Below are 19521 nucleotides of genomic sequence, written 5' to 3'. Positions count from 1 at the left end.
GAAACTAGAAAGAGAAGACATCAAGAAAGGACAACAATTCATGTGAAACAGCAGTTTCATATATTATGTGAAGATGATGTGTGCTCAAAATCATACAGACTTTTGCTCTTAGATGGCCAGCAGGACTGCAGAACTCTGGGTAGACATGCTGTACAAGCATTTGCTCTAGCTGTGACTGATATGGCTCAGTTTGCTTCAGCTTATCACTTAGTGCACCAACTGCCAATAGAGCACCGTCCTTTTGTCTATACGGCTTTTGACCTACAGGTGCTTCATCATAACTGCACAATAACCTCACTGTCACTTTGGATCCCAAAGGCACATGAAAATTTCATCTGGTCACTTTATAAAAAAACAACAAAATTTACATAGATAAGACACACTAAATCTACCTTCTAAAAACACCAACTATAAAAGATAGGAACTTTTGCAGGTTTTCTTTGCCTCTTTTCCTGAACAGCTCTGTTAAGAAATTGATTGCTGCAGTACGAGGACTGTACATATCCTCAATTATGTCTGCACAAACCAATAAAGCCAATGCAATCAGGGATCTCATCTTTCTAGCTAAAATGTAAACAGTATGAATCAATAGTCTGAAGTCCAAACGACCTGAGAAAAAATTAGCCACATACTTTTGAGCAATAATAACTCAGCCAAGATGCCAGACTCACCATAACCTTTCCTGACATACTCATGTGGGTCTTCATGCCAGAGCTTGTCATCCGTGTCGTTGAAACACATAAGAGGAAAAATAATCTCAAAGAGGACAGCATCAAGGCGTGGCTTTAACAGCTGGTATGTCACTGATTTAGAAATGCTGGAAATGAAGTACAAAACGGAAGACTTACATCACATAGCAATGTGCACCAAGGTTGTGGCATTTGAAAAGCACACATTTAATTTGATTGTCACGGCTCTCAAATTTGTGCTACAGTATACACAAACCAGCTATGTGTATGGTGGCATTTAGCATTGATGCTCTGAATCAATATCCTACATTGCTCTCTTTTAGAGGAAAAATTTATATTAATGAACCCCCCCAGGACAACTGTTAATAACCCTGTAGGGAACTTTCAAATCAAAAAATATACAACAAAGTGAAAGTCTATTATAAGGCATGAGTGAATAACCAATCAGGAAGTCTGGAGTGCCAAACCATGTGTGGCTGACAGTGAAAGAAAGTCCCAAAATCCCAAGTCCTGAGAAAAGCCTCTCTCCTGGTCCTCATAGTCTCCAAACAACTCTGCATCCCCTCCATCTCCCACACAGAGTATGGACAATCTGTCCAAATCCTGAAGAGTCTCCACTGTGGAGATGTCCAATAGATCTATGGCATGACTACATCTGGAGAGGAATGCCAAGATAGGGGCCACATAACAGTTAAAATTTTATTCTGATCTGTCATTTATTGTTCTTCCCTAGCATATCAAACTATGTTATAATTGACTCCTTGTGCCTCCATGGACACACTTGGTGCTTACATGCTGGAAAAAAGTAATGATGTGATCAGAAGAATCACTACTTTCTCCAGTGATTCGAAAAAAAAGGACAGACTACATTCTGTGACTGTCCAGTGATGAACTCCTAACATCATCTACTGTTATATTCCAAATTTCTTCATTCATACAAAACTTTCAAAAGCCCCCCGATTAAACAATTTGTAATGTTAAGATATAGGACATCAAAAGACACACCTCGTGCTTATATATTGTAGCGCAAGATTGGAGACACGATCAGGTAAGTATCCACCTTGTTGGATGATGCCAAGTAAACTCAAATGACATTCTAAAAACTTTCCTGCAAACTGTTTCTGAAACATTTGAGCAAACGCTTTATTTTCTGGCTTGGACATCTTGGGATCTCCGAATCTACAACGTAGAATGAGTCTATCAGACAGAATGCTTGAACAATTACAGACTGAAAAAACGGGACACTCTGCTAAGCTTAAATTCAGGAAATTAAGGAACAATTATGCACCATCTTAAGCTGAACTGATTAAGCTGACCGGATTAAACTCTTAAGACACAAAAATATGAACAAACAACTAGAGCATACCTATTGTAGAGACGATTCATAATATGTACAGTCCACTTCTTCACTTTCCACCAACCCCATGCCTTACGTTGTTCTGGGTCAGTTGGCTGACCTTCAAGTGGAACTGGCCTCTCAAGAAGGTTGTGAAAGCAAGACATCCAGCCAGTAAACACAGTTGGGTTATGAAGCTGTTTGGGAATCTCCAGCTACAAGGAGAAGTTTACTCAACAGTAAGTCTCAAAAAAGGCATGACATCAAGTTTGCATGATAGTAAGTCACTAAAATATAATAAGCATACTGACAATCACATTCAACCCAAAAAGAAACAAAATCTGACATTAGGACAGCTTTAAATTTGCTGACAAATGAAGAGATGAAAAGCAAAGAAAGAAAGAGAGACTCAAGACAGGCACATGGAGACTTACATATATTGAGGACCAGAATATTTTACATATGAGCTTAATCAGATCCGCAACTTCAATTGGTGCATTTGGCATTGAGAGAAGGTACCGAAATATTTCAAGCAAAGTTGGAAAAGTTGTATCAATGATGTGATAGACAGGAACCCTTTCTTCGTCATCTTTGAACCTACAGAGAAGCATGTATGAATGTGAAACTATTTTCTTTTTGGTGCCATCAAAATGCATGCCCACCCATTATTTGGTGAAAAGACTATTCAATTTATTATCAATGTATTAAAGTGGCTAACATTGAAGAAAAGCATGGCCCTAGAGATCTCAAAAGCAACTGTCAGAAAGAACTGGTGCAAAGCTCTTGTGAAGAGAAATTGTATCCATTAGAGATGCTCCATTAAATCCTGTTGTGACCACTATCAGAAGAGAACCAAATCTCTTTTGAAGAGAATTTCCAAAAGCACAGCTAATAGAAGAACTGTACAATAACATCCAATCTAGCAGGCAATCCAAATGATGCCTCAGAGATGGATCACCCATGTAAGCAGACAATTCCAGAACATATGAAATGTGGTCCCATTGGGCGGCTAATAAGAAGGAGAAGAGATTGATAGATTATATAAATGTCTCTAAAGAGGCCAGAGTGGCCTATGAGATCAAACAGTTACAATGTCATGATTCCAATACATAAATCACGTGGACTAAACAAAGAAAAAATAAACTAAACTAAAGCTAAAATGCTGAAACTGATAAAAGCATGCTCAAATACTCTGAATCTACAATCATGATAGCTCATATCAAGGTACATATACATAGTACAACAATGCCAAGGGGAAACAAGACTTGTGGGGAGAAACTGGCTCAAGTACGGAATTGTCTGTCATCTAAGGATGGCCCCCATGGGTCGCTGAAGCATGGTGAATGTGTCCTCACAAAGATGGCAAGTAGGACACCTTGTGAAGTGCATAACAAAAGTCCTGGACCCATCCATGGTGACGTGCCTCCTGGGACATGAGCGAAGGCCTTTGCTCATCTCACTCTGAAGGAGAAGAAACTGCAGCCAATGGCACCTGACTGTGGCTGAAATTAGACAGCAGCCCTGTGAGACAAAATAAGTTTGTGAGGACTCTCTATGTGGGCCTCTCCTTTCGGATCATCAGCTAGAATTCTCTATGCCTGTGAAGCTTAAGTAAGTAAAGTCTGAACCGATGCTAGTCTATCAACCTCATCAAGTGTAAAAAGGAAACCCTTCGATGGAGGCTACTATAGCCATTGCTGATCTTGTATGCTAGGCAATTGCACATGTAATTGTTAGCAGTTGCACGATCATCTACTACCTGTGAGCCTCAATCCAACTCAAATGAGGCCATTAGGACCTCTTAACACTCAATCTGTCATGTGTTTTGACAAAGGAGGCAGCTCTGTTTAGAGCATGCATTTCTTTTCCAATCGATTTTAGGTGTGTTCATAGTGGCTGATGGTCATTTCCAGCCCTTTGCATTTCTTTTTCAATCGGTTTTAGGTGTGTTCATAGTGGCTGATGGTCATTTCCAGCCCTTTGCATTTCTTTTCAGTGGCTAGAGAGCCAATTCACATTGAACAGGGATGATCAGGATTATTTTATTGCGATTAGCATTTTTTGATGGCACCTGTGTTAGCAGTCACGTGTGTCTTGTGTCCTTGCCTATGAGCCTCAATCTGAGTCAAACGAGGACATTAGGAGCTCTAACATTGTCCTTATCTGTCCTTTTATGTGTTTTAGACACCACATTAGTGCATTTCTTTCTGGGTACTTCTAGACGCCCTATTTTAGGCTGGCCACTTTCGGCCCCAATTTGCCTATATATAGGCAGCCTGCCCTCCCACTCTCATTATCCATCATTGATCCTTTGCGATCAACCAACCCTCCTCATTCTCTCATGGCTAGCTTTCTTCATCAACGAGCTTCATCAGCATTGGCACTCTTTCTACCACTCTCTAATCCACATCTCCTTTATCCTTCCATCACATCCTAGACCTGAGAGGGGATGTTAGCAGTTGTGCGTCTTGTGTGGTCATCTCCTTCCTGTGAACCTAAGTTTGAGACAGATAAGGACATTAGGAGCTCTGACTTTGTCTTTGTCTATTATTTTGTGTTTTAGACACTTTAGATGGAGGGCACATTCATGCATTTCTTTTGGGCGCTTTTGGCTGTCCTGGGCACCCTATTTTGGGCCTGGCCATTTTTGGCCCCAATTTGCCTATATATAGGTGGCTGCCCTCACACTCTTGTAACTAATTAGCCATCATTTATCCATCAAGATCAACCAATCCTCCTCATTCTCTCATCCCCCTGCTACCATCTAGTGCCCACATTGGTGTTTAGAGCTGCGTGTTGGGGTTGACTATTGCAGCCTTGTACATCCAACCATTGCAATCACATTGTTCCTTCTCTCACCTACGTTCTCTTTGTCTCCTCTCCATGTTCACTTTCCTCTTTCCGTTGCGCACTCTCATAATTTGCATTATTTTATTCCCAAAAATGGAATCGGTCAATTTCACTCCTTTTAAACTATTTATAATACTCCCCAATTGGCTGCCATTATTCTTCTACACCTTCAAGACACTTAGAAATTTAAGACTCTCCTTTGTCTTATGGTGCTGCCTTTTGTTATTAGTCTGATCCGGTGTCCTCACTAGCGCCTTTGGGCTACATGCCACTAATCAGTCCATCTTGCATTCAGCTTTCATTCAGAGTTCAATGCAAGTTTTCTTCTTTCATTCTCTTCTTTCATTGCAGTCTTTCTCTTTCCTTCTCTCTCCATATTCATGTTCTTCTATTGCCACTCGCACACAGTGTCATCGCCAAAAGAGAGGACTCTTAAAGGTGTTGAGCTAAAATGCGCTTTACAACTGATTAGCATTTTAAAACAGCCCCAAAACGTGCTTATTTAATGAAAAATGCAAATTTGGTACACAATTCGAGAGAATCTCAATGGTTCCCCAAAACCCTAATTTTTGGAACACCCTTCAATATCTATAAGTAGACAGGCTACCCACCATTCAGCCTCATCCTTTTGTGCAAGTTTCTCACTCTACCGTGCAAATTTCAGCCATCAACCACCTAATATCTGTTGTCTACCCATCATCAACTGCAGCCCATCACTATCCAAGCCTAGGGGGCCTGTTTTCAACCATCGCCCTGCTGTTAAGAGGTCTCCATCTACTACATCATAGCACCTGATCACCCTACGTTTTCAGCACCTAATGCCAAGCAATAAGCTGTTGCCATCTCTCCTATCACACAACTGCTGCACTACGTGAATTTTTGTTGTCTAGCAAGCCATCTACAGCAAGAAACGCATGTCCTGTTATCACATCTCTGCCTCGACACTCTCTCATCTCTGACAGGTAGTTACTACACTTGGGATCTGTCTCCGATAGACATCACTCTCTAACACTACATTACTCTACCCTTGGGCATTCTATACACTCTTACATTCATTCACTTCAAAGTTTCTTCTCTCTAAGTTTGAGTTTTTGAGTTTTGAGTTTTTGTATTTTGCCTTTAGGGTTTGAGTTTTGCTTGTCTCTGGTTGAGTCTTTATGTTTTAGTCTTGGTCATACATGCGTTTTCTCAATGCAAACCCTAGCATGTCTTCGCATGGTATCGCAGCCAGTGCTCTTCTAGAGTACTAGTATCCTGCGGTGCTTGAGAAGGCTCCGAAATCTCCAAAAGCTAAACTACTATTTTTGGAAGTTGCTCAAATGGAAATTTTGTTTGCATCAAAGACTCCAAAATCTCATAAGGAACAATTTTATCTTCAGTAGCTGTATTAAATTCTTAACCACTTGAGAGGATTTTAGAGTATAAGGTTTGGAAAGCTTCTCTCTCTCTAGAAAAGTAACGTGTGACATCTAGAAGAGTATATGTGTCATTTTGAAGAGACAATCGTCTCTACACTTGTCATTTTCAATGAACACTTATTATTTCCAGCCTCCACTTTCCACTTTTGAGCATCCAAGCCCCATACCTATATATCGAAAGTCTCTCTCTTCATTTAGAATAAGCTCTCATGCTGAAATTTTAGCCACATGCTTTGTACTCTCCTATCTATCTCTCATCCAAGAAGCACTTTCTACATAGATTGATCTAATCCAAGCACTAAAGAAGAAAATCGGCTTACAGCTCGAAGTTTGCAAAAATTAGAGTTTCAAAATTGCAACAAATCAGCCTTTTATACATGGTTCGGACACTCAGTGCCCATGGTTTGTTTCAATAGCTTGCTGTAAAGGGGGAAGGGCCGATTCCGCTCTCAATGTGGTGTTGACTCTCTCTCTCTCTCTCTCTCTCTCTCTCTCTCTCTCTCTCTCTTTCATGGTGATAATTGATCAAGTTGGTATGTTCAAAGTATTGTCATTCTCACATTCTTTCCCATGCTTACACTACGCAACTTTGTGGCTCTATCAAGGGTCACCTCACATGGTCCTTTACTCAATGGGGCAATTCATGAAGCCTGTACCCATGGTGGTGAGATCCTAGAAACTAGATAGTAGAGAATAAGCTTGTTAGTGTTTGTGTCTATTGCCATGTGTACTCGCAGCCACTCCTTGAGGGCCAGTCTCAGTGAATCTCAATATCTACAGAGCTCTTGAAGATAAAATCCCAAGGCATCTCTAGTCAAGGAAGTCTACGATTCTACAAAGGGGGTTAAACAACTCTATGGAAAAGGTAGTGGTAGCATGCCCTGGTAGCTCAAGGTAGATAGGAGTCCAGACATCTACAAAGGTAAATGCTCCTTTGTCTCCATCTCCAACTAGCATCTCTAACATATTGTCCTCCTATGCCTCTCTAAAGTAATTGCCTATAGCATACTACACCCAGAATGGCATATGGCACATGCACAACCATGTATCCTAGCATGACACTGAACCCATCCTTGGAGATAGAGGAGAGCAAGAAATCACATAGTAGCCAAAAGAATTGAATTTAAATGAAAGCACACACATAGATGCTTATTCTCTCCAATAAAATATGACTAGCAAAACAGCTCCTTCAATCATTTATTGAAATGAAGTCCATAGAATTCAGGTAAGTATTATAATTTTGTCACCAAAAAAGGTGCAAATTCATGTTCCTAATGATTTTCTGACATAAATGGGAATAAGCACATGATAAACACTCAGCTAACTACATTCAATGAGTAGCTAGAGCCTAGCAAGAAGCACAATGCATTCATGCATGTATATAATAATAGGCTAAATATCTGAATGCTTATGTGTCCATGTGATTAGCTGTGCCAACACAATGGATTCAGCTCAAATTTTCTGTGATCATAATAACATATGAGAACAAATCTAAACAATGCTGTTGTATGCTTTGTAAGTTCAATATGCTTTGCAAAAGCTGTTCAGAGACTTAGTGAAGTTATACATACTCGTATTTTCTTGTAAGAATTCTCAGCGCATACAAAGCACCATAAACACGTTGCTGATCCTGAGATCTCAAATTTGCAACAATGTTGGGGAGAAGAGAAGGCCATTGATCTGGGTAATCGCTGTGAACAATTGTTTTCAACCCATCACCAAGCTGTACCCTACAAAATACAATAAATGTAACAAAGCATATGAGGATGAAATATACAGCTATCTATATATGTACCAAAAAAGTCCATGAAATGAATTAGCAGACAAAATGCCAATATTTTGCTTTCATATAGAATCTTGTAATATTTTCACCAACCAGCTTACATCTATGTAGCTTGCTATCAAACATTGTGATCTTTTCACTGTCCAGCTAGCTACTTCTACATAGGTTGCTAATGGCAGTCAGTATTAAAGCATTTGCATTTGCAGCGCAAGGCACTCTATCATCACCATCTAGCAAAGCTGAATTAAAGTCAAATTCATCATTTGTCATCATCAAACTACTGCACTGCATGTCCATGTGTACAAGATGATACTTTAGATAGCCTACAGAACTGGAGGTCTTATAATGTTTGTTGCCTGGTAGCTAGAATTGTATGTTTTCTCAGATTGGATATCTGCTAAAGCCTTTAGCTGTGGTGATGTGATCCCTGTCATACAACAATCCACCGGTGTTGCACACTGAGATTATCTGGCATAAAGAAAAAGCTGCGCAAAAGAGAACAAAAGAACAGAAAGATTGGCATAAAAATCAGCTCACCAGCATTGAAGAACAGCAGACATTTTGATGGCAATCCAAGATAATGCAGCCTCTATTTAACAAATTGGGTAAATGCACCACCAATGCATCACTCTGCCAAGGCAGAAAAGGCTGCCAGAGAACAGCCTACATGCAGAAAAATGGACTGTCAAGCCCAGCCCAAATAAACAGAAAAGGCGAGAGAACAAACAAGAGTCAAAAGAGTAACACAGGGCACTTGCAGATGTGGCAGTTCTCAAACAAGTGATCACAGGCTACACAAGTTGAAAGCCATCAAAATGGAAAAAGTGATAAAGCTATCTGTCGGTATCTTTCTAGATGTGTTGATACTTGGATTTCAGAAAGAATGAGAAATTAGAAGCACAAAAAGGTTTGCATCCCCAGAAAACAGAATGCAATATACAAAAAAAGTAAAGAGCTTGAAAGGTTTTACGCAAACTCAAACTCAAGGCCTCCAGTAGCTGGGGACACTTACACCACTGCTGCTTGAATGCCTAGACTCAAGCTCTTTTTAAAGCAACAAATACTGCCAGCTTTAAACACAGCCTATAAAATTTGAGAATGATATAAGATTGATTTGGACAATGAGCTACGTAACCTTGTAAAAAGGTAAAATTTATCCAAGAAAAACATACCTAAGTATCAGAGGTGCGTGAACAATGGCTTCCAAAAGACTCTCACGAACTGTGTTTTTGTCATTGGCTGATATTCTTTCAGCTAGCATAAGGAATTGAAAAGTCAATAGAATCCCTCTAACTTTGCATCCCTTAAGCAGAGTTAATAAGACTTTGGTTCAGGTCGCCCAAAAATAAAGATACTCTTAACTTTGAAGCTGCCCTGAGAAGAGCAGTACCTGAATCAGTGGGAGACCAGTGCCTCGCAATAAGGTTCTTAAACTGTATACTTGCAACTTGACGTACAGAAATGTCTGCACTTGGTGTCACAACAACTTGAAGCAAACCCACGAGGTGACCAGGTACATGCTGATACTGAAAACCAATGATTAGAAGTCCAAATGTTTAGGTAGTCAGTTACAAAGAATGACATCACTGACATATTGAACCATACACAGTTAGCTTTAACATTCAAAACATGCCTAAGGTGGTACTTCAGGTATGCCATCTTATTATCTCTTCTGATTCAGCTGCATAAGGTAGAAGAAACTCCAAATGCTGTTTAGAACCAACTCCAAATCATCCAGAAAATGTAGTACTAAGAGAATTTTAGAGTGGAACTGAAAGTCTTAAAAATGCAACATGGTGTGAAAATCATAAACCAGCTAAGTCATCATTGCTTAGTGCTCCTTAATGCCCATTAAAATGTGATTCTGATTCAACTAGCAATTTCAGTAGCTGAATCTACTGATCTTTGAAATTATACTCCTAGCAGTTAAATTCAGCTTGCACAATATGCTTGCAAGTTTTAAAAACGTGGGACCGCTTGAAAATCATAAAGCATCTAGGACACCAATGCTTAATGCTCCTTAGAAGGTGATCCAGATTCAAAGTAGCAAATTTAGTCGCTGAATCCATTGATCTGTGAGGTATTATCCGGGCACTTAAGTTCAGCTTGCACAATATGTTCACACCAACATTACGGCTTTTTTTGTGACATTAACATGGTTTCCTGTCTCTCAAGGCATTGATTCTCATATTTAAATCGATCGTAACATCGCTTTGTGTTGCTAATGCAAGCAGATTCTGACTGAAGCACAGACGATTGCATGGGACCACGAATTAACGGAGACAGAGAGGAAATGATACTTCTTCCGAATTAAGCATGTCTATGACACTTTGTTCGAGTAAAATCAACGAAGATTAGCGTGATCGAGCGAAGCAGGAGAGCATACCTGAGCGAGCCGAGCTTCGCCAGCTTTGCGATCCTCTGGATTAGGACTGAGGACCAGCTGAAGCACGGAAGCAAGAGTAGGCAGATCCATGGCCGCAATGCCGGTAAAGGCCACCGATCCTCTGTATGCACTGATGAGGCCTTCAATCGGAAGCTTCCTCTCCAGTGAATGTCGATGAGGAAGGAGGCTGGTTCTTTAATGGTGCCTTGTGCTGTCGGCTGGCTATGGCGTCTCGAAGCAGTTTACAGCACCGCAGATACGCAAAGCCTAGTAATGTCATCGAAGGCTCCCATTTCTCATCTAACCATGGTTGGGTTAATCTCTCCTCGTCCTTGCTTATAACTTATAAACAAGGGTGCAAGCGGTGCACTACATGCATTGAAACATTTTTGAGGGCCACTTAGGGTAATAGATAGGACACGACACATGCATGTAAATTCTACCTGCACCGGCTTAGGGAGTTGAATTTATAGCATGTGTGACTGACGCACTTTAACTAGTGCAACTTGTCAATCAACACATATAGAGTCGAGAGAGTACCCTCTATAATTGATGGTACCCCATGAACTTGGTGGAGTTCATAGAACCTATTAATTGGAGATTGGTCAATAAGACCTTCTCTATTCTCCTTTTGTGTTCTCTCTCTACACACAAAAGCTCTAGTCAAGTTGATGAATTTGGCTCCTCTGTTGTGACTATAATGACCTAAAGCCCTCACAACACACTCACAAGCCCATATCCTTGGGCATGACATGGCTTTAAGGGAGTTGATATAAATTGACTATCCCCTTTATTGCAACAATGCCATGGTACATGAAACTAGATACATATGAGCCTTGTAGCAAAATTTCTATCCAAATTGGTTCTTACTAGCCTATATTTAACACCGCACAATAGCTAATCACTAAAACCAAACACCAATTTCTAAGGGGAGAAGGTCGCCACGTTTTTAGTGGGTTTGGAAACTTCTCTGAAAATGTTCACCTAAGCAATGGGAAGCATCCAAGGCACACCCCCTTTTGCTCTTTCTTTTACCACCTAGTATGAATCTAGCCTTAGTTTGCATTTTTACTCGTAATATGATTGACAAGGTCCCATATCAAATCAGTATTATATGCCTTAGTGGAGGAACTTTCAAATTCGACTCTATTTTGTGTGTTCTAAAATGGGCTCCAAGCTATAACTACTATGTGGTCTATTTTTTGCATAACACTGATGGCACTCCATCTTTTAATCTTTCCCTACTATTCATTTCAAGCTTCAGGTTTTTCCAACCTTGCTTATGATTTGAAACATTGTGTGAAAGTAATTCACTCAATTCTTATGCAAGAGTTAGAGGCTGTGGGGGAACCAATACAAGTCACAAACTCGGGCCCCCTTACTCTAATGGAAAGGACTATAAGGGCACTTAGGTAACTTCCAAGTTAGCCCATAGAAACAACTTTACAAAGCAGATGCAAAAACATTCAACTTAATGACTGCCACTAAAAGAGTACTAAGCTAACTTCCAAGTTATGGAGTTTTTGATCTCTTGAGTGCTTTGCAATTTACCATTTTTTTCATGATATAGATAAAAACTTAAGACCTTATCATATTCATTGTAAAAGGTGTTAAATTTTCCATTTATGTACTTCATTTGACACTTGAAAGCCTTCAAGCTTTTTTTTTTGTGGGGGGGGGAGGGGATTTTAAAGGGTTTTTTTCATATTGTGATTTAAAAATCCATTGTCTCTAAAGTGCTAATTCCTTCTTTTCAAATTTAGAATTTGCTTTCACACTAAGCTCAAATTTTCCATGCAATTTGGGTGGTGCGCAATTGCATTGCATAAGACAAGTTTAATGTGATTGCTTACTTTTAAGTTGTGAGTAATGAGAACTACAAACGATGCAATTATGTTCAAAGTGCACGTAACTACTTGTGCTTTTATTTAAAAAATAAAAGAAAAATAAACTTTAAAAAAAAACAAATAACAAAACATAGATTTGTGCCAATAAACTTTAGGTTAACTTGATGCAACTTAATGACTTTACCAATGAGTGCACATGAATCATTGACTTTACAACTACATGCCCTTATAAGTTGTGCTAATAAATGGAAAAGTTATAATCTCTTAATATGTTGAGCTATGTTTTCTTATCAATGGTTCATGTTCTTCTATGCTTGTAATCATTACATACATGGTTTAATTATAGCCCAATCAATAGTCCTCAATAAAATCAATGACTTAATGAGGTAAAGTCAATAGACTCTCTTTTGGAATGCACGACACTTGAATCACACACTCACTATAATGGTTAGTGTTGCTCCTATTTCAATGACTCATTGGTCAAGAAGTAGATATGTTTGCTTGCTTCACATGTGAATCAACTTCTTTGTTGAAAGATTCCCTCCTAGTTGACTTACATACTATTGTCCAACTATTTATTCTATTGTCCATCTAATGACTCAAAACCAATGCTCAATGTTGGGTATTAGTACCAAGGGTGGTCATCACTAATGGCAAACCTTTAGAGGAGCATCTAGGAGCCGAGAAGGAGGTCAGGTGGGCCAAGAAGAGGAGCAGGGACATTAGACACAAACACACTACTTGGAGCTCCTCTTATTGCTAATTACATTGGTGATGGTGAGGCTTTAGAAGCACTCTAAGGTGCTTGGGCAAGCCACATGAAACCTTGGAACATGCCAGAATAAGTTGGGAAGAAAGTGAACGACAATACATACCACTTCAAGCTAAGAACAAGAAAATGACTTGGTATTGGGAATGTGTAGATGCAGTTTCCTTTAGGCCACTCTTTTACTCCACATAATGTATGTCATGTACCGACTTTGACCAAAACCCTTTTATTAGCTAGACAATTGGATGAGGTAGGCTATTATGTATCTTTCGGTCATTTTGCATGGAAGATTACCCATGGGAACCTTGTTTTTTGTTCAAGATACCAGTACTAGTAGCCTCTATTCTTTATTTGTAACTAGATCCCTTGAGCATGTTTTGGCTATGGCTAGCATACCACATGCATCTTTATGGCATCATCACCTTGGACACATGTCTTTAAAGGAAACAAAAATGCATACTCATTTGTAATATCTCCCACCTCCTGATTTCATTTTTTTAAATTCTTATAACCATTGTCTTTGTGGCAAGCAAACACATAGTGATCATAAGAAGTTTGGCATTACATGCATGGGTAAGCCTTTGACTCTTGTGCATTCTGATACCTATGGTCCCATGCTCTATTAGTCATTGGGTGGCATAGAATATTTTGTTATATTCATTGATGATTATTTGCATAAGGTGTGAGCTTATCTTATTAAGAACAGATCATATGTCTTATCTACCTTTCAACATTTGGTTGTTATTGGTTGAGAGCCGTAATGAAGGTGAGTATGGTTCTAAAGCTTTTGAGCAAGTGTTTGCAAGGGGAGGAGTATGTAAGAGAGGGGGATTTAATAACGGGGAAATACTAGCTACACTGGCCGGTATATAAGGTGAGAGAGACTTAATTTTTCATTATCAGATAATTATACAAGTCTTCTTTCTCCTTCACCTTGCTCTCCAAGCTTCCATGTCTTCCCTCCCTCCCTTCTAGTCTTTCTCTCTCCGTTTCTAGTCTTTCTCTCTCCTCGTAACTGTCTTTCGCTCTCTTCTGCCCTTCTTCTTCTTCTTCTCTACAGTCTTCTCTCTGTTCTTTCTCTCTCCCAGTCCCTCTCCTTGACAATTGGTATCAAAGCCTAGGTTCTTGGTCTAGTTAGTCCTTCATTTTACCCAGTTACAACTTTCTAGTCACATGGAATTTTGAGTCACAGGTACACAGGTACAGGGAGCAGTAGGGGAGTTTCCAAAGATTTCTGGACCACAAGGATTACAGGTACGAGCATTAATGGCGGCTTGGACCAAGTTTGGAGGAAGGAAGACCAACTTTGGCAGCTCGTGGGTCATTTTTGGCCCATTTTGAAGGTAAACTGTTAGTAACCGTGGTAACATGAGTTAGAAGAAAGTCTAGTTGGGGTTACTTTTCAGGGAGGGCCTTCTCTCTCCTCATTTCTCAAGCTCCTTGCAAGCTTCCATGGAGGAAATCAGGCCCAAATCTTGCTCCCTTCTCTTCCATGGAGTGTCAACCCTCTTCCTTGCATTTCTGGAGCTCAAGAGCAACCAACCAAGCAATGCTTAGGCTGTGGTGACCATCTTCAACCCTCCAGGAGCAGCCCCGTAAAATCTGGCGCAAAATGCAGGCTGCTTCCAGGCCAGATTGACCGCACCCTAGGCCTCCTCTCCTTCTTGGCTCTCACACCCAGCCTCTTGCAGGTCCCTTAGGCAAGAATGAAGCCTCCTTTCTCAGCTTCTTGGACTTCTCTTCCACCTCAGAAACCCTGATCATGTGCAGTCCATGGCAACCATGAAAGCTTGGCATCAAGCTCAAGAATCTTGAAGATTTTGGTATTTTCTTGGTCCCAGGGGTTCCCTCTTCAAGCCTAGCTCAAGATTTGGCCATCAAGAAGCACGTGAAGAAGATTAGAAGCAAGATTCAAAGACATGCACTTGTGGGCAGCCATGGCTATGGAAGTAGAGCTTCAATTTCAGCAAGAGCTCCTCATGGGAAGGTCCTGAGCCATCCTATCTCCAAGCTACAGCCACATTGGAGCTCATTCTCAAGATTTGAAGGCTTCTCGGAAGCAAGAAGGCATTATGGAGTGCCCATTTGGAAGGAATCCTTCTCTTGATCAGTCTATGCAAGCAATGCCCTTCCCCCATGGAAGAATCCTTCTCCCCCAGGCTTGAATTCATCTCTTCTTGACGGGGCACAACCATTTTGGAGCTATGGAGTATGCGAGATCAAATTGGAGCTCTCATGAAGGACTGAACTGGCACCAGTGGCTGCATTCTTCATCAAACAACACAAGGTAACTAATTCTTGGCTCTCATTCTCTCCCATTAAACCTCTTGTTGAATCCTATCCACTTGTTCGAGAGGATGCACGAGTCCAAGTAGGTAACAGGAGTCCCAAACATTGGATGCATGCTGAATATCAATCTCAGTCATTCCCATTTGATCTTATAGCATTGGAATGGATTTTATTCATGTTGAAGCTTCATTGAGATTATATTTTTTTGCTTACCCATAACCCGTTTGGCTTCTTGTGAATGGGCTGAGCCAAGAATTGATTAAGAAATCCATTGTATAAGGGTGAGTAGGCAGCGAGTCATTGCCGGTAAGCTCTCTATCCCTATTCCCAATTCCAATTCCATGCACTTCATGAAAAGCCCAAAATTTCCATTCCTAAAATGCATCTCATGTTGGGTGTTTGTTAACTGTTAGATAAACAAGGTGGAAAATCTAAAGCGGAGGACAAAGGCCAATGCAAAAGTGAAACGGAAGATGAAGGCGTGCCAAGAAAAATATGGAAGCACAAGAAATGCAGAAAAGTCCTAAATAAAGGAAAAAGGTGCACAAGGAAAAGCGCAAGTCAATACTTTTGTAAAAGAGCGCAAGCGCATCATGATTTAATTTAAGGAATGCTAGGCTCTCACTCGTGCAATTTGTAAATGTAGATGGGCGGTGGAAAGGAAGCTAGGAAGATAGAAGGACAATGGGAAAAAGGGCCTAGGCCATGGCCGGCCATGTAAAAAAGGGGATAAGGGGATGACCGTCCAAAAGGGATTTAGGGTTTTGTATATAAAGTTGAAAAGTGAATGAGAAGCTCATTCTTGTGTGTGGCCAAAAGTGGCTCTCCTCTTCTTCTTCTTCTTCTTCTTCTTCTTCTTGCTTGCTTGAGCTTGTGCTTGAGAGAGGGAGTGTGAGAGTGTGCAGGTGAGGGACTGGGGAGGAGAAGCTCTCCATCTCCTCCTCTCTTCTTCTCTTCTCTTCTCTTCTCTTGTCTTGCTCGCAACTATGGAGCTTGGAGCGTGGAGCTTGAGGATGGAGCTTGCTTGAAGCTTGCACTTGGATCGTGGAGCTACCGGAGTGCACAGGAGAGGAGGTAACTCGATCGGCATGGAAGTAAGCTCACTACACCCGTAGATATGGATGGTGCGTCGGCTGTATGAGAGGTAGCCATTAGTGCTCGTCTTGGAACACTCGAAACAATAAGCGGTCTGTGGGTCTTAGCGGTTGAGCAAAAGCTCCCACATTTTGGTTCTATTTGCTGGGACCAATGGATTCAAGCCTTGAGCGCTTGCGCGCTTCGAATCGAGCATTGAAGTAGGGTTTTCCCCGAACCGGTGCTTGAGATAGATAGGTAGGAAGCGAGGGAGTTTGAAGAGGTATTCGATCTCCTTAGCAAGTAGGTGTTTGTTGTTTTGGACTTGGGAAAGCATGATGGAGTAGTGTAGGTATTTTTCTTATAATTTTTTCTTGCATTTAGGAAGGATAGGAGCAAAACATTGGAACAAACAGTAGGGTTTTCTGTTGCTGTATAATAGGCTGAAACAGGGAAATAGGGGCACAGATTCAGATTTCTGGCTGGAAGAGTATGAGGGACTAACTTCTGATGTCACAGTAGATTGGGATGGGGCAATAAGAGGCCCAAGGAACCAGGAAAGACCACATTTGACGTCCTACCTTCTGAGAAGAGAGTGAGCTTGAGAGCCAGGGAGAGAGCGAGAGAGCTGCCGGGAGATTGTTGAAGTGCTGATCGATTCGAACGCCACATTGATTCCAGGTATGCCTGACAGTTTTTTCTATTGTTTTGCACCTATTTGGAAGGCACGGGATGATTCCGTGGAGTAGGTGTTGACCTTGAGGCATCGTTCGCAACCCGCGGGCCGTCGTCCGCGCGGTCAAACCAGTCCATCCGATTCCCAGAATCGGACCATTCAATTTCGGGGTCAGACCGTTTGACAGCTAGAATTAGACCACCCTATCCGATCCGATTCCCAGAATTGAACCACTGCGAGAATCGGACCCTATCTCAAAATCGGACACTCGGACCTTGAAAATCGGACACACTGAAAATCGGACTTCAAAATTGGACACTCAGACCCTGGAAATCGGTCACAAGGAATCGGACAGCTCAGAATCAGACGCCTGTCAAAATCGAATGTCCGATTTTAGAAATCGGACGTGACCAAAATCGGACCACTAGGCCGATCGGACCAACCCAAAATTGGACGTCCAATTCTGATAATTGGACTCCTGAAAATCGGACATCTGAGAATCGGACAAAAAACTGTCAAAATTAGACAGGTATCTAGAACACAAATTTTGACGCATCTAAACCCTAAAATTGACCCCAAAGGCTATGTAGAGCTAAAGGCACATCACAGATCCATCATTGGGCTGAAACTTAGAGCAAGTAGTCCAAAATTTGGCTATAAACGGTCCTCCAAATTGCGCATAGTGTTTACCGTAATGGCCCTGCGGGCCAGGAGGGACTGCCCCCCCTCGGACCCCTGCAAATGGGGCTGCCCCCTCCGCACCTCCCCCAAGTAGGTTGGAGAGAAAATGCACGTCGTGACAGGTCCTCCAAAGTGGACCCTAGTGTAGTAATGGCTCTACATGAGCATGGATTCTCACTTGCAAAAGAGCAACCAAAAGCCCCTACCCAAACAGAGAGAAACAGAGACCCTAGAACATCAATGGGCCAATCTATCCAACAAGGGCAAAAAGGCCACATTGCGAAAACACATATGTATTGTATACGGATTGCATCTAGTCAAAGCAGAAATCAACAAAGCTACAATTGCGAGGAGGACTAGATATGACAGTCTTGATGATAGATGCTCCTTGAATAGTACTGCACTGACGATCCAAGACATCAGTGGAGAATCCACATCTGGTCATGCAGTTGGGGACTCAAGGGCATTTGTCAGAAGGCTTAAATTTACAAGCCAAGACCCGGAAGACAAAGACATAGCACCACCTGCTTATCTTAGGGTCAAACTCACCGCGAAAAGAGAGCATACTATTGATGCTCTGATTGATGAAGGAGCAGATTTTAATATCTTAACCTATGAATCATGGACCCTACTAGGCCATCCAGAGCTCACACCGACTAATGCAACTCTTAGCCCTTATGGGGGAACACCCACAAGCACTCATAGGGAAATGCAAAATCCTTGCGACAATCAAAAATGAAAGCTTGCCTATCCTATTTCATGTTCCTCCAAATAGTGCTAATTACGGGAAGGAAACCGTCCTAGGAAGACCCTTGAAAAGGGCGACCAAGTGTGAGGCTGACTATGTAGCACAGAGAATACACCTGACACTACCGGGTGTAGGGATAGTCACAACCTTTAGTAAGGGTGACCTCATCGAACCTCGAGGGAAAGGCAAGGAGGGTGCTAACATTACAGTCAAGCCTACTAACGAGAGCAAGGACTTGTTGGAAGAGTTGATACAAGCACATGTCGAACAACGAGAACCAGTGAGTGAGGCCATGCCTGAAACAAGAAGGTCAAGAGACAATGCCAAGGATGGGCTTTGGACTTACAAATATCGTAGAAGACCCCAAAAGAAGCCCAAGCCTTATAGACGAAGGCATCGATGGAGGGTCAACACAACGCCACGATGGATATCCAAAGCATTGCTACGTGCTCAAGGGTATTACGCAGGTAACTGATGGATTTGGGTGCCAAAACCCCTTGCTAAACCTCCCTTGTCGACTGAACCAGATTGTATCAAGAGCAAAGAAGCGTAGGAGGAGATCTAAACAAAAAACCAAGTCTCGAGTCAACAACAATGGAGTGATCGAGTCCCTCATGGTCGAAGTCAAGAAGCCAAACAGGACCAATCGGAGGGTAGATCCTCAGCCTAGCGTGCTTGACAAGCAGATATCAGATGTAATTGTTGAGGATACGCAAAAGACACTAGTGCCCAAGGAGCCTTTGATTCCCCAAGAGGATAGCAGGCATCATAGGCTCAACATTGCTCATGGCAAGGTTAAATGCTCAACAAAGCAAATAGCAAAATTATCTAACAACCACAAGCAAATCTCCCAGCCAGTGTCAAAGCCACTTAGGAGTCCCAAGTCTCCGATACCCTCTTCCCCTAAACGGACACATGAAGCACAACAGTCGTTAAGTGCGGCTACTCAATCCCAATCTCTACCTACATCAGAGC

At 41.5% G+C, this 19521-nt stretch overlaps 1 protein-coding gene across 2 annotated transcripts in view; it reads right to left on the bottom strand.

The window, feature by feature from the left end:
• The window catches only part of LOC148027897 (importin beta-like SAD2), a 65361-nt gene extending 54570 nt beyond the window's left edge, over window positions 1-10791 (bottom strand). Inside the window, exons 1-10 of one of the 2 annotated variants that reach the window (XM_087689604.1) lie at window positions 10463-10791; window positions 9467-9602; window positions 9249-9330; window positions 7865-8023; window positions 2460-2622; window positions 2056-2240; window positions 1695-1868; window positions 672-817; window positions 393-516; window positions 101-281 (exon numbers count right to left, since the gene is read on the bottom strand). In XM_087689604.1, the coding sequence (XP_087545730.1) occupies window positions 101-281; window positions 393-516; window positions 672-817; window positions 1695-1868; window positions 2056-2240; window positions 2460-2622; window positions 7865-8023; window positions 9249-9330; window positions 9467-9602; window positions 10463-10552 (1440 nt within the window). In that variant the 5' untranslated portion in view covers window positions 10553-10791. The remainder of the gene's footprint in view (window positions 1-100; window positions 282-392; window positions 517-671; window positions 818-1694; window positions 1869-2055; window positions 2241-2459; window positions 2623-7864; window positions 8024-9248; window positions 9331-9466; window positions 9603-10462) is intronic. The other variant, XM_087689605.1, reaches the window with a different exon arrangement.
• Window positions 10792-19521: the final 8730 nt, after the last annotated feature.

This window comes from Lygodium microphyllum, chromosome 12, assembly GCF_053477565.2.
Source record: "Lygodium microphyllum isolate KBCC chromosome 12, Lygodium_microphyllum_v1.1.10, whole genome shotgun sequence".
Taxonomy (NCBI): Eukaryota; Viridiplantae; Streptophyta; class Polypodiopsida; order Schizaeales; family Lygodiaceae; genus Lygodium; species Lygodium microphyllum.
This window is presented reverse-complemented; position numbering and strand designations above follow the sequence as displayed.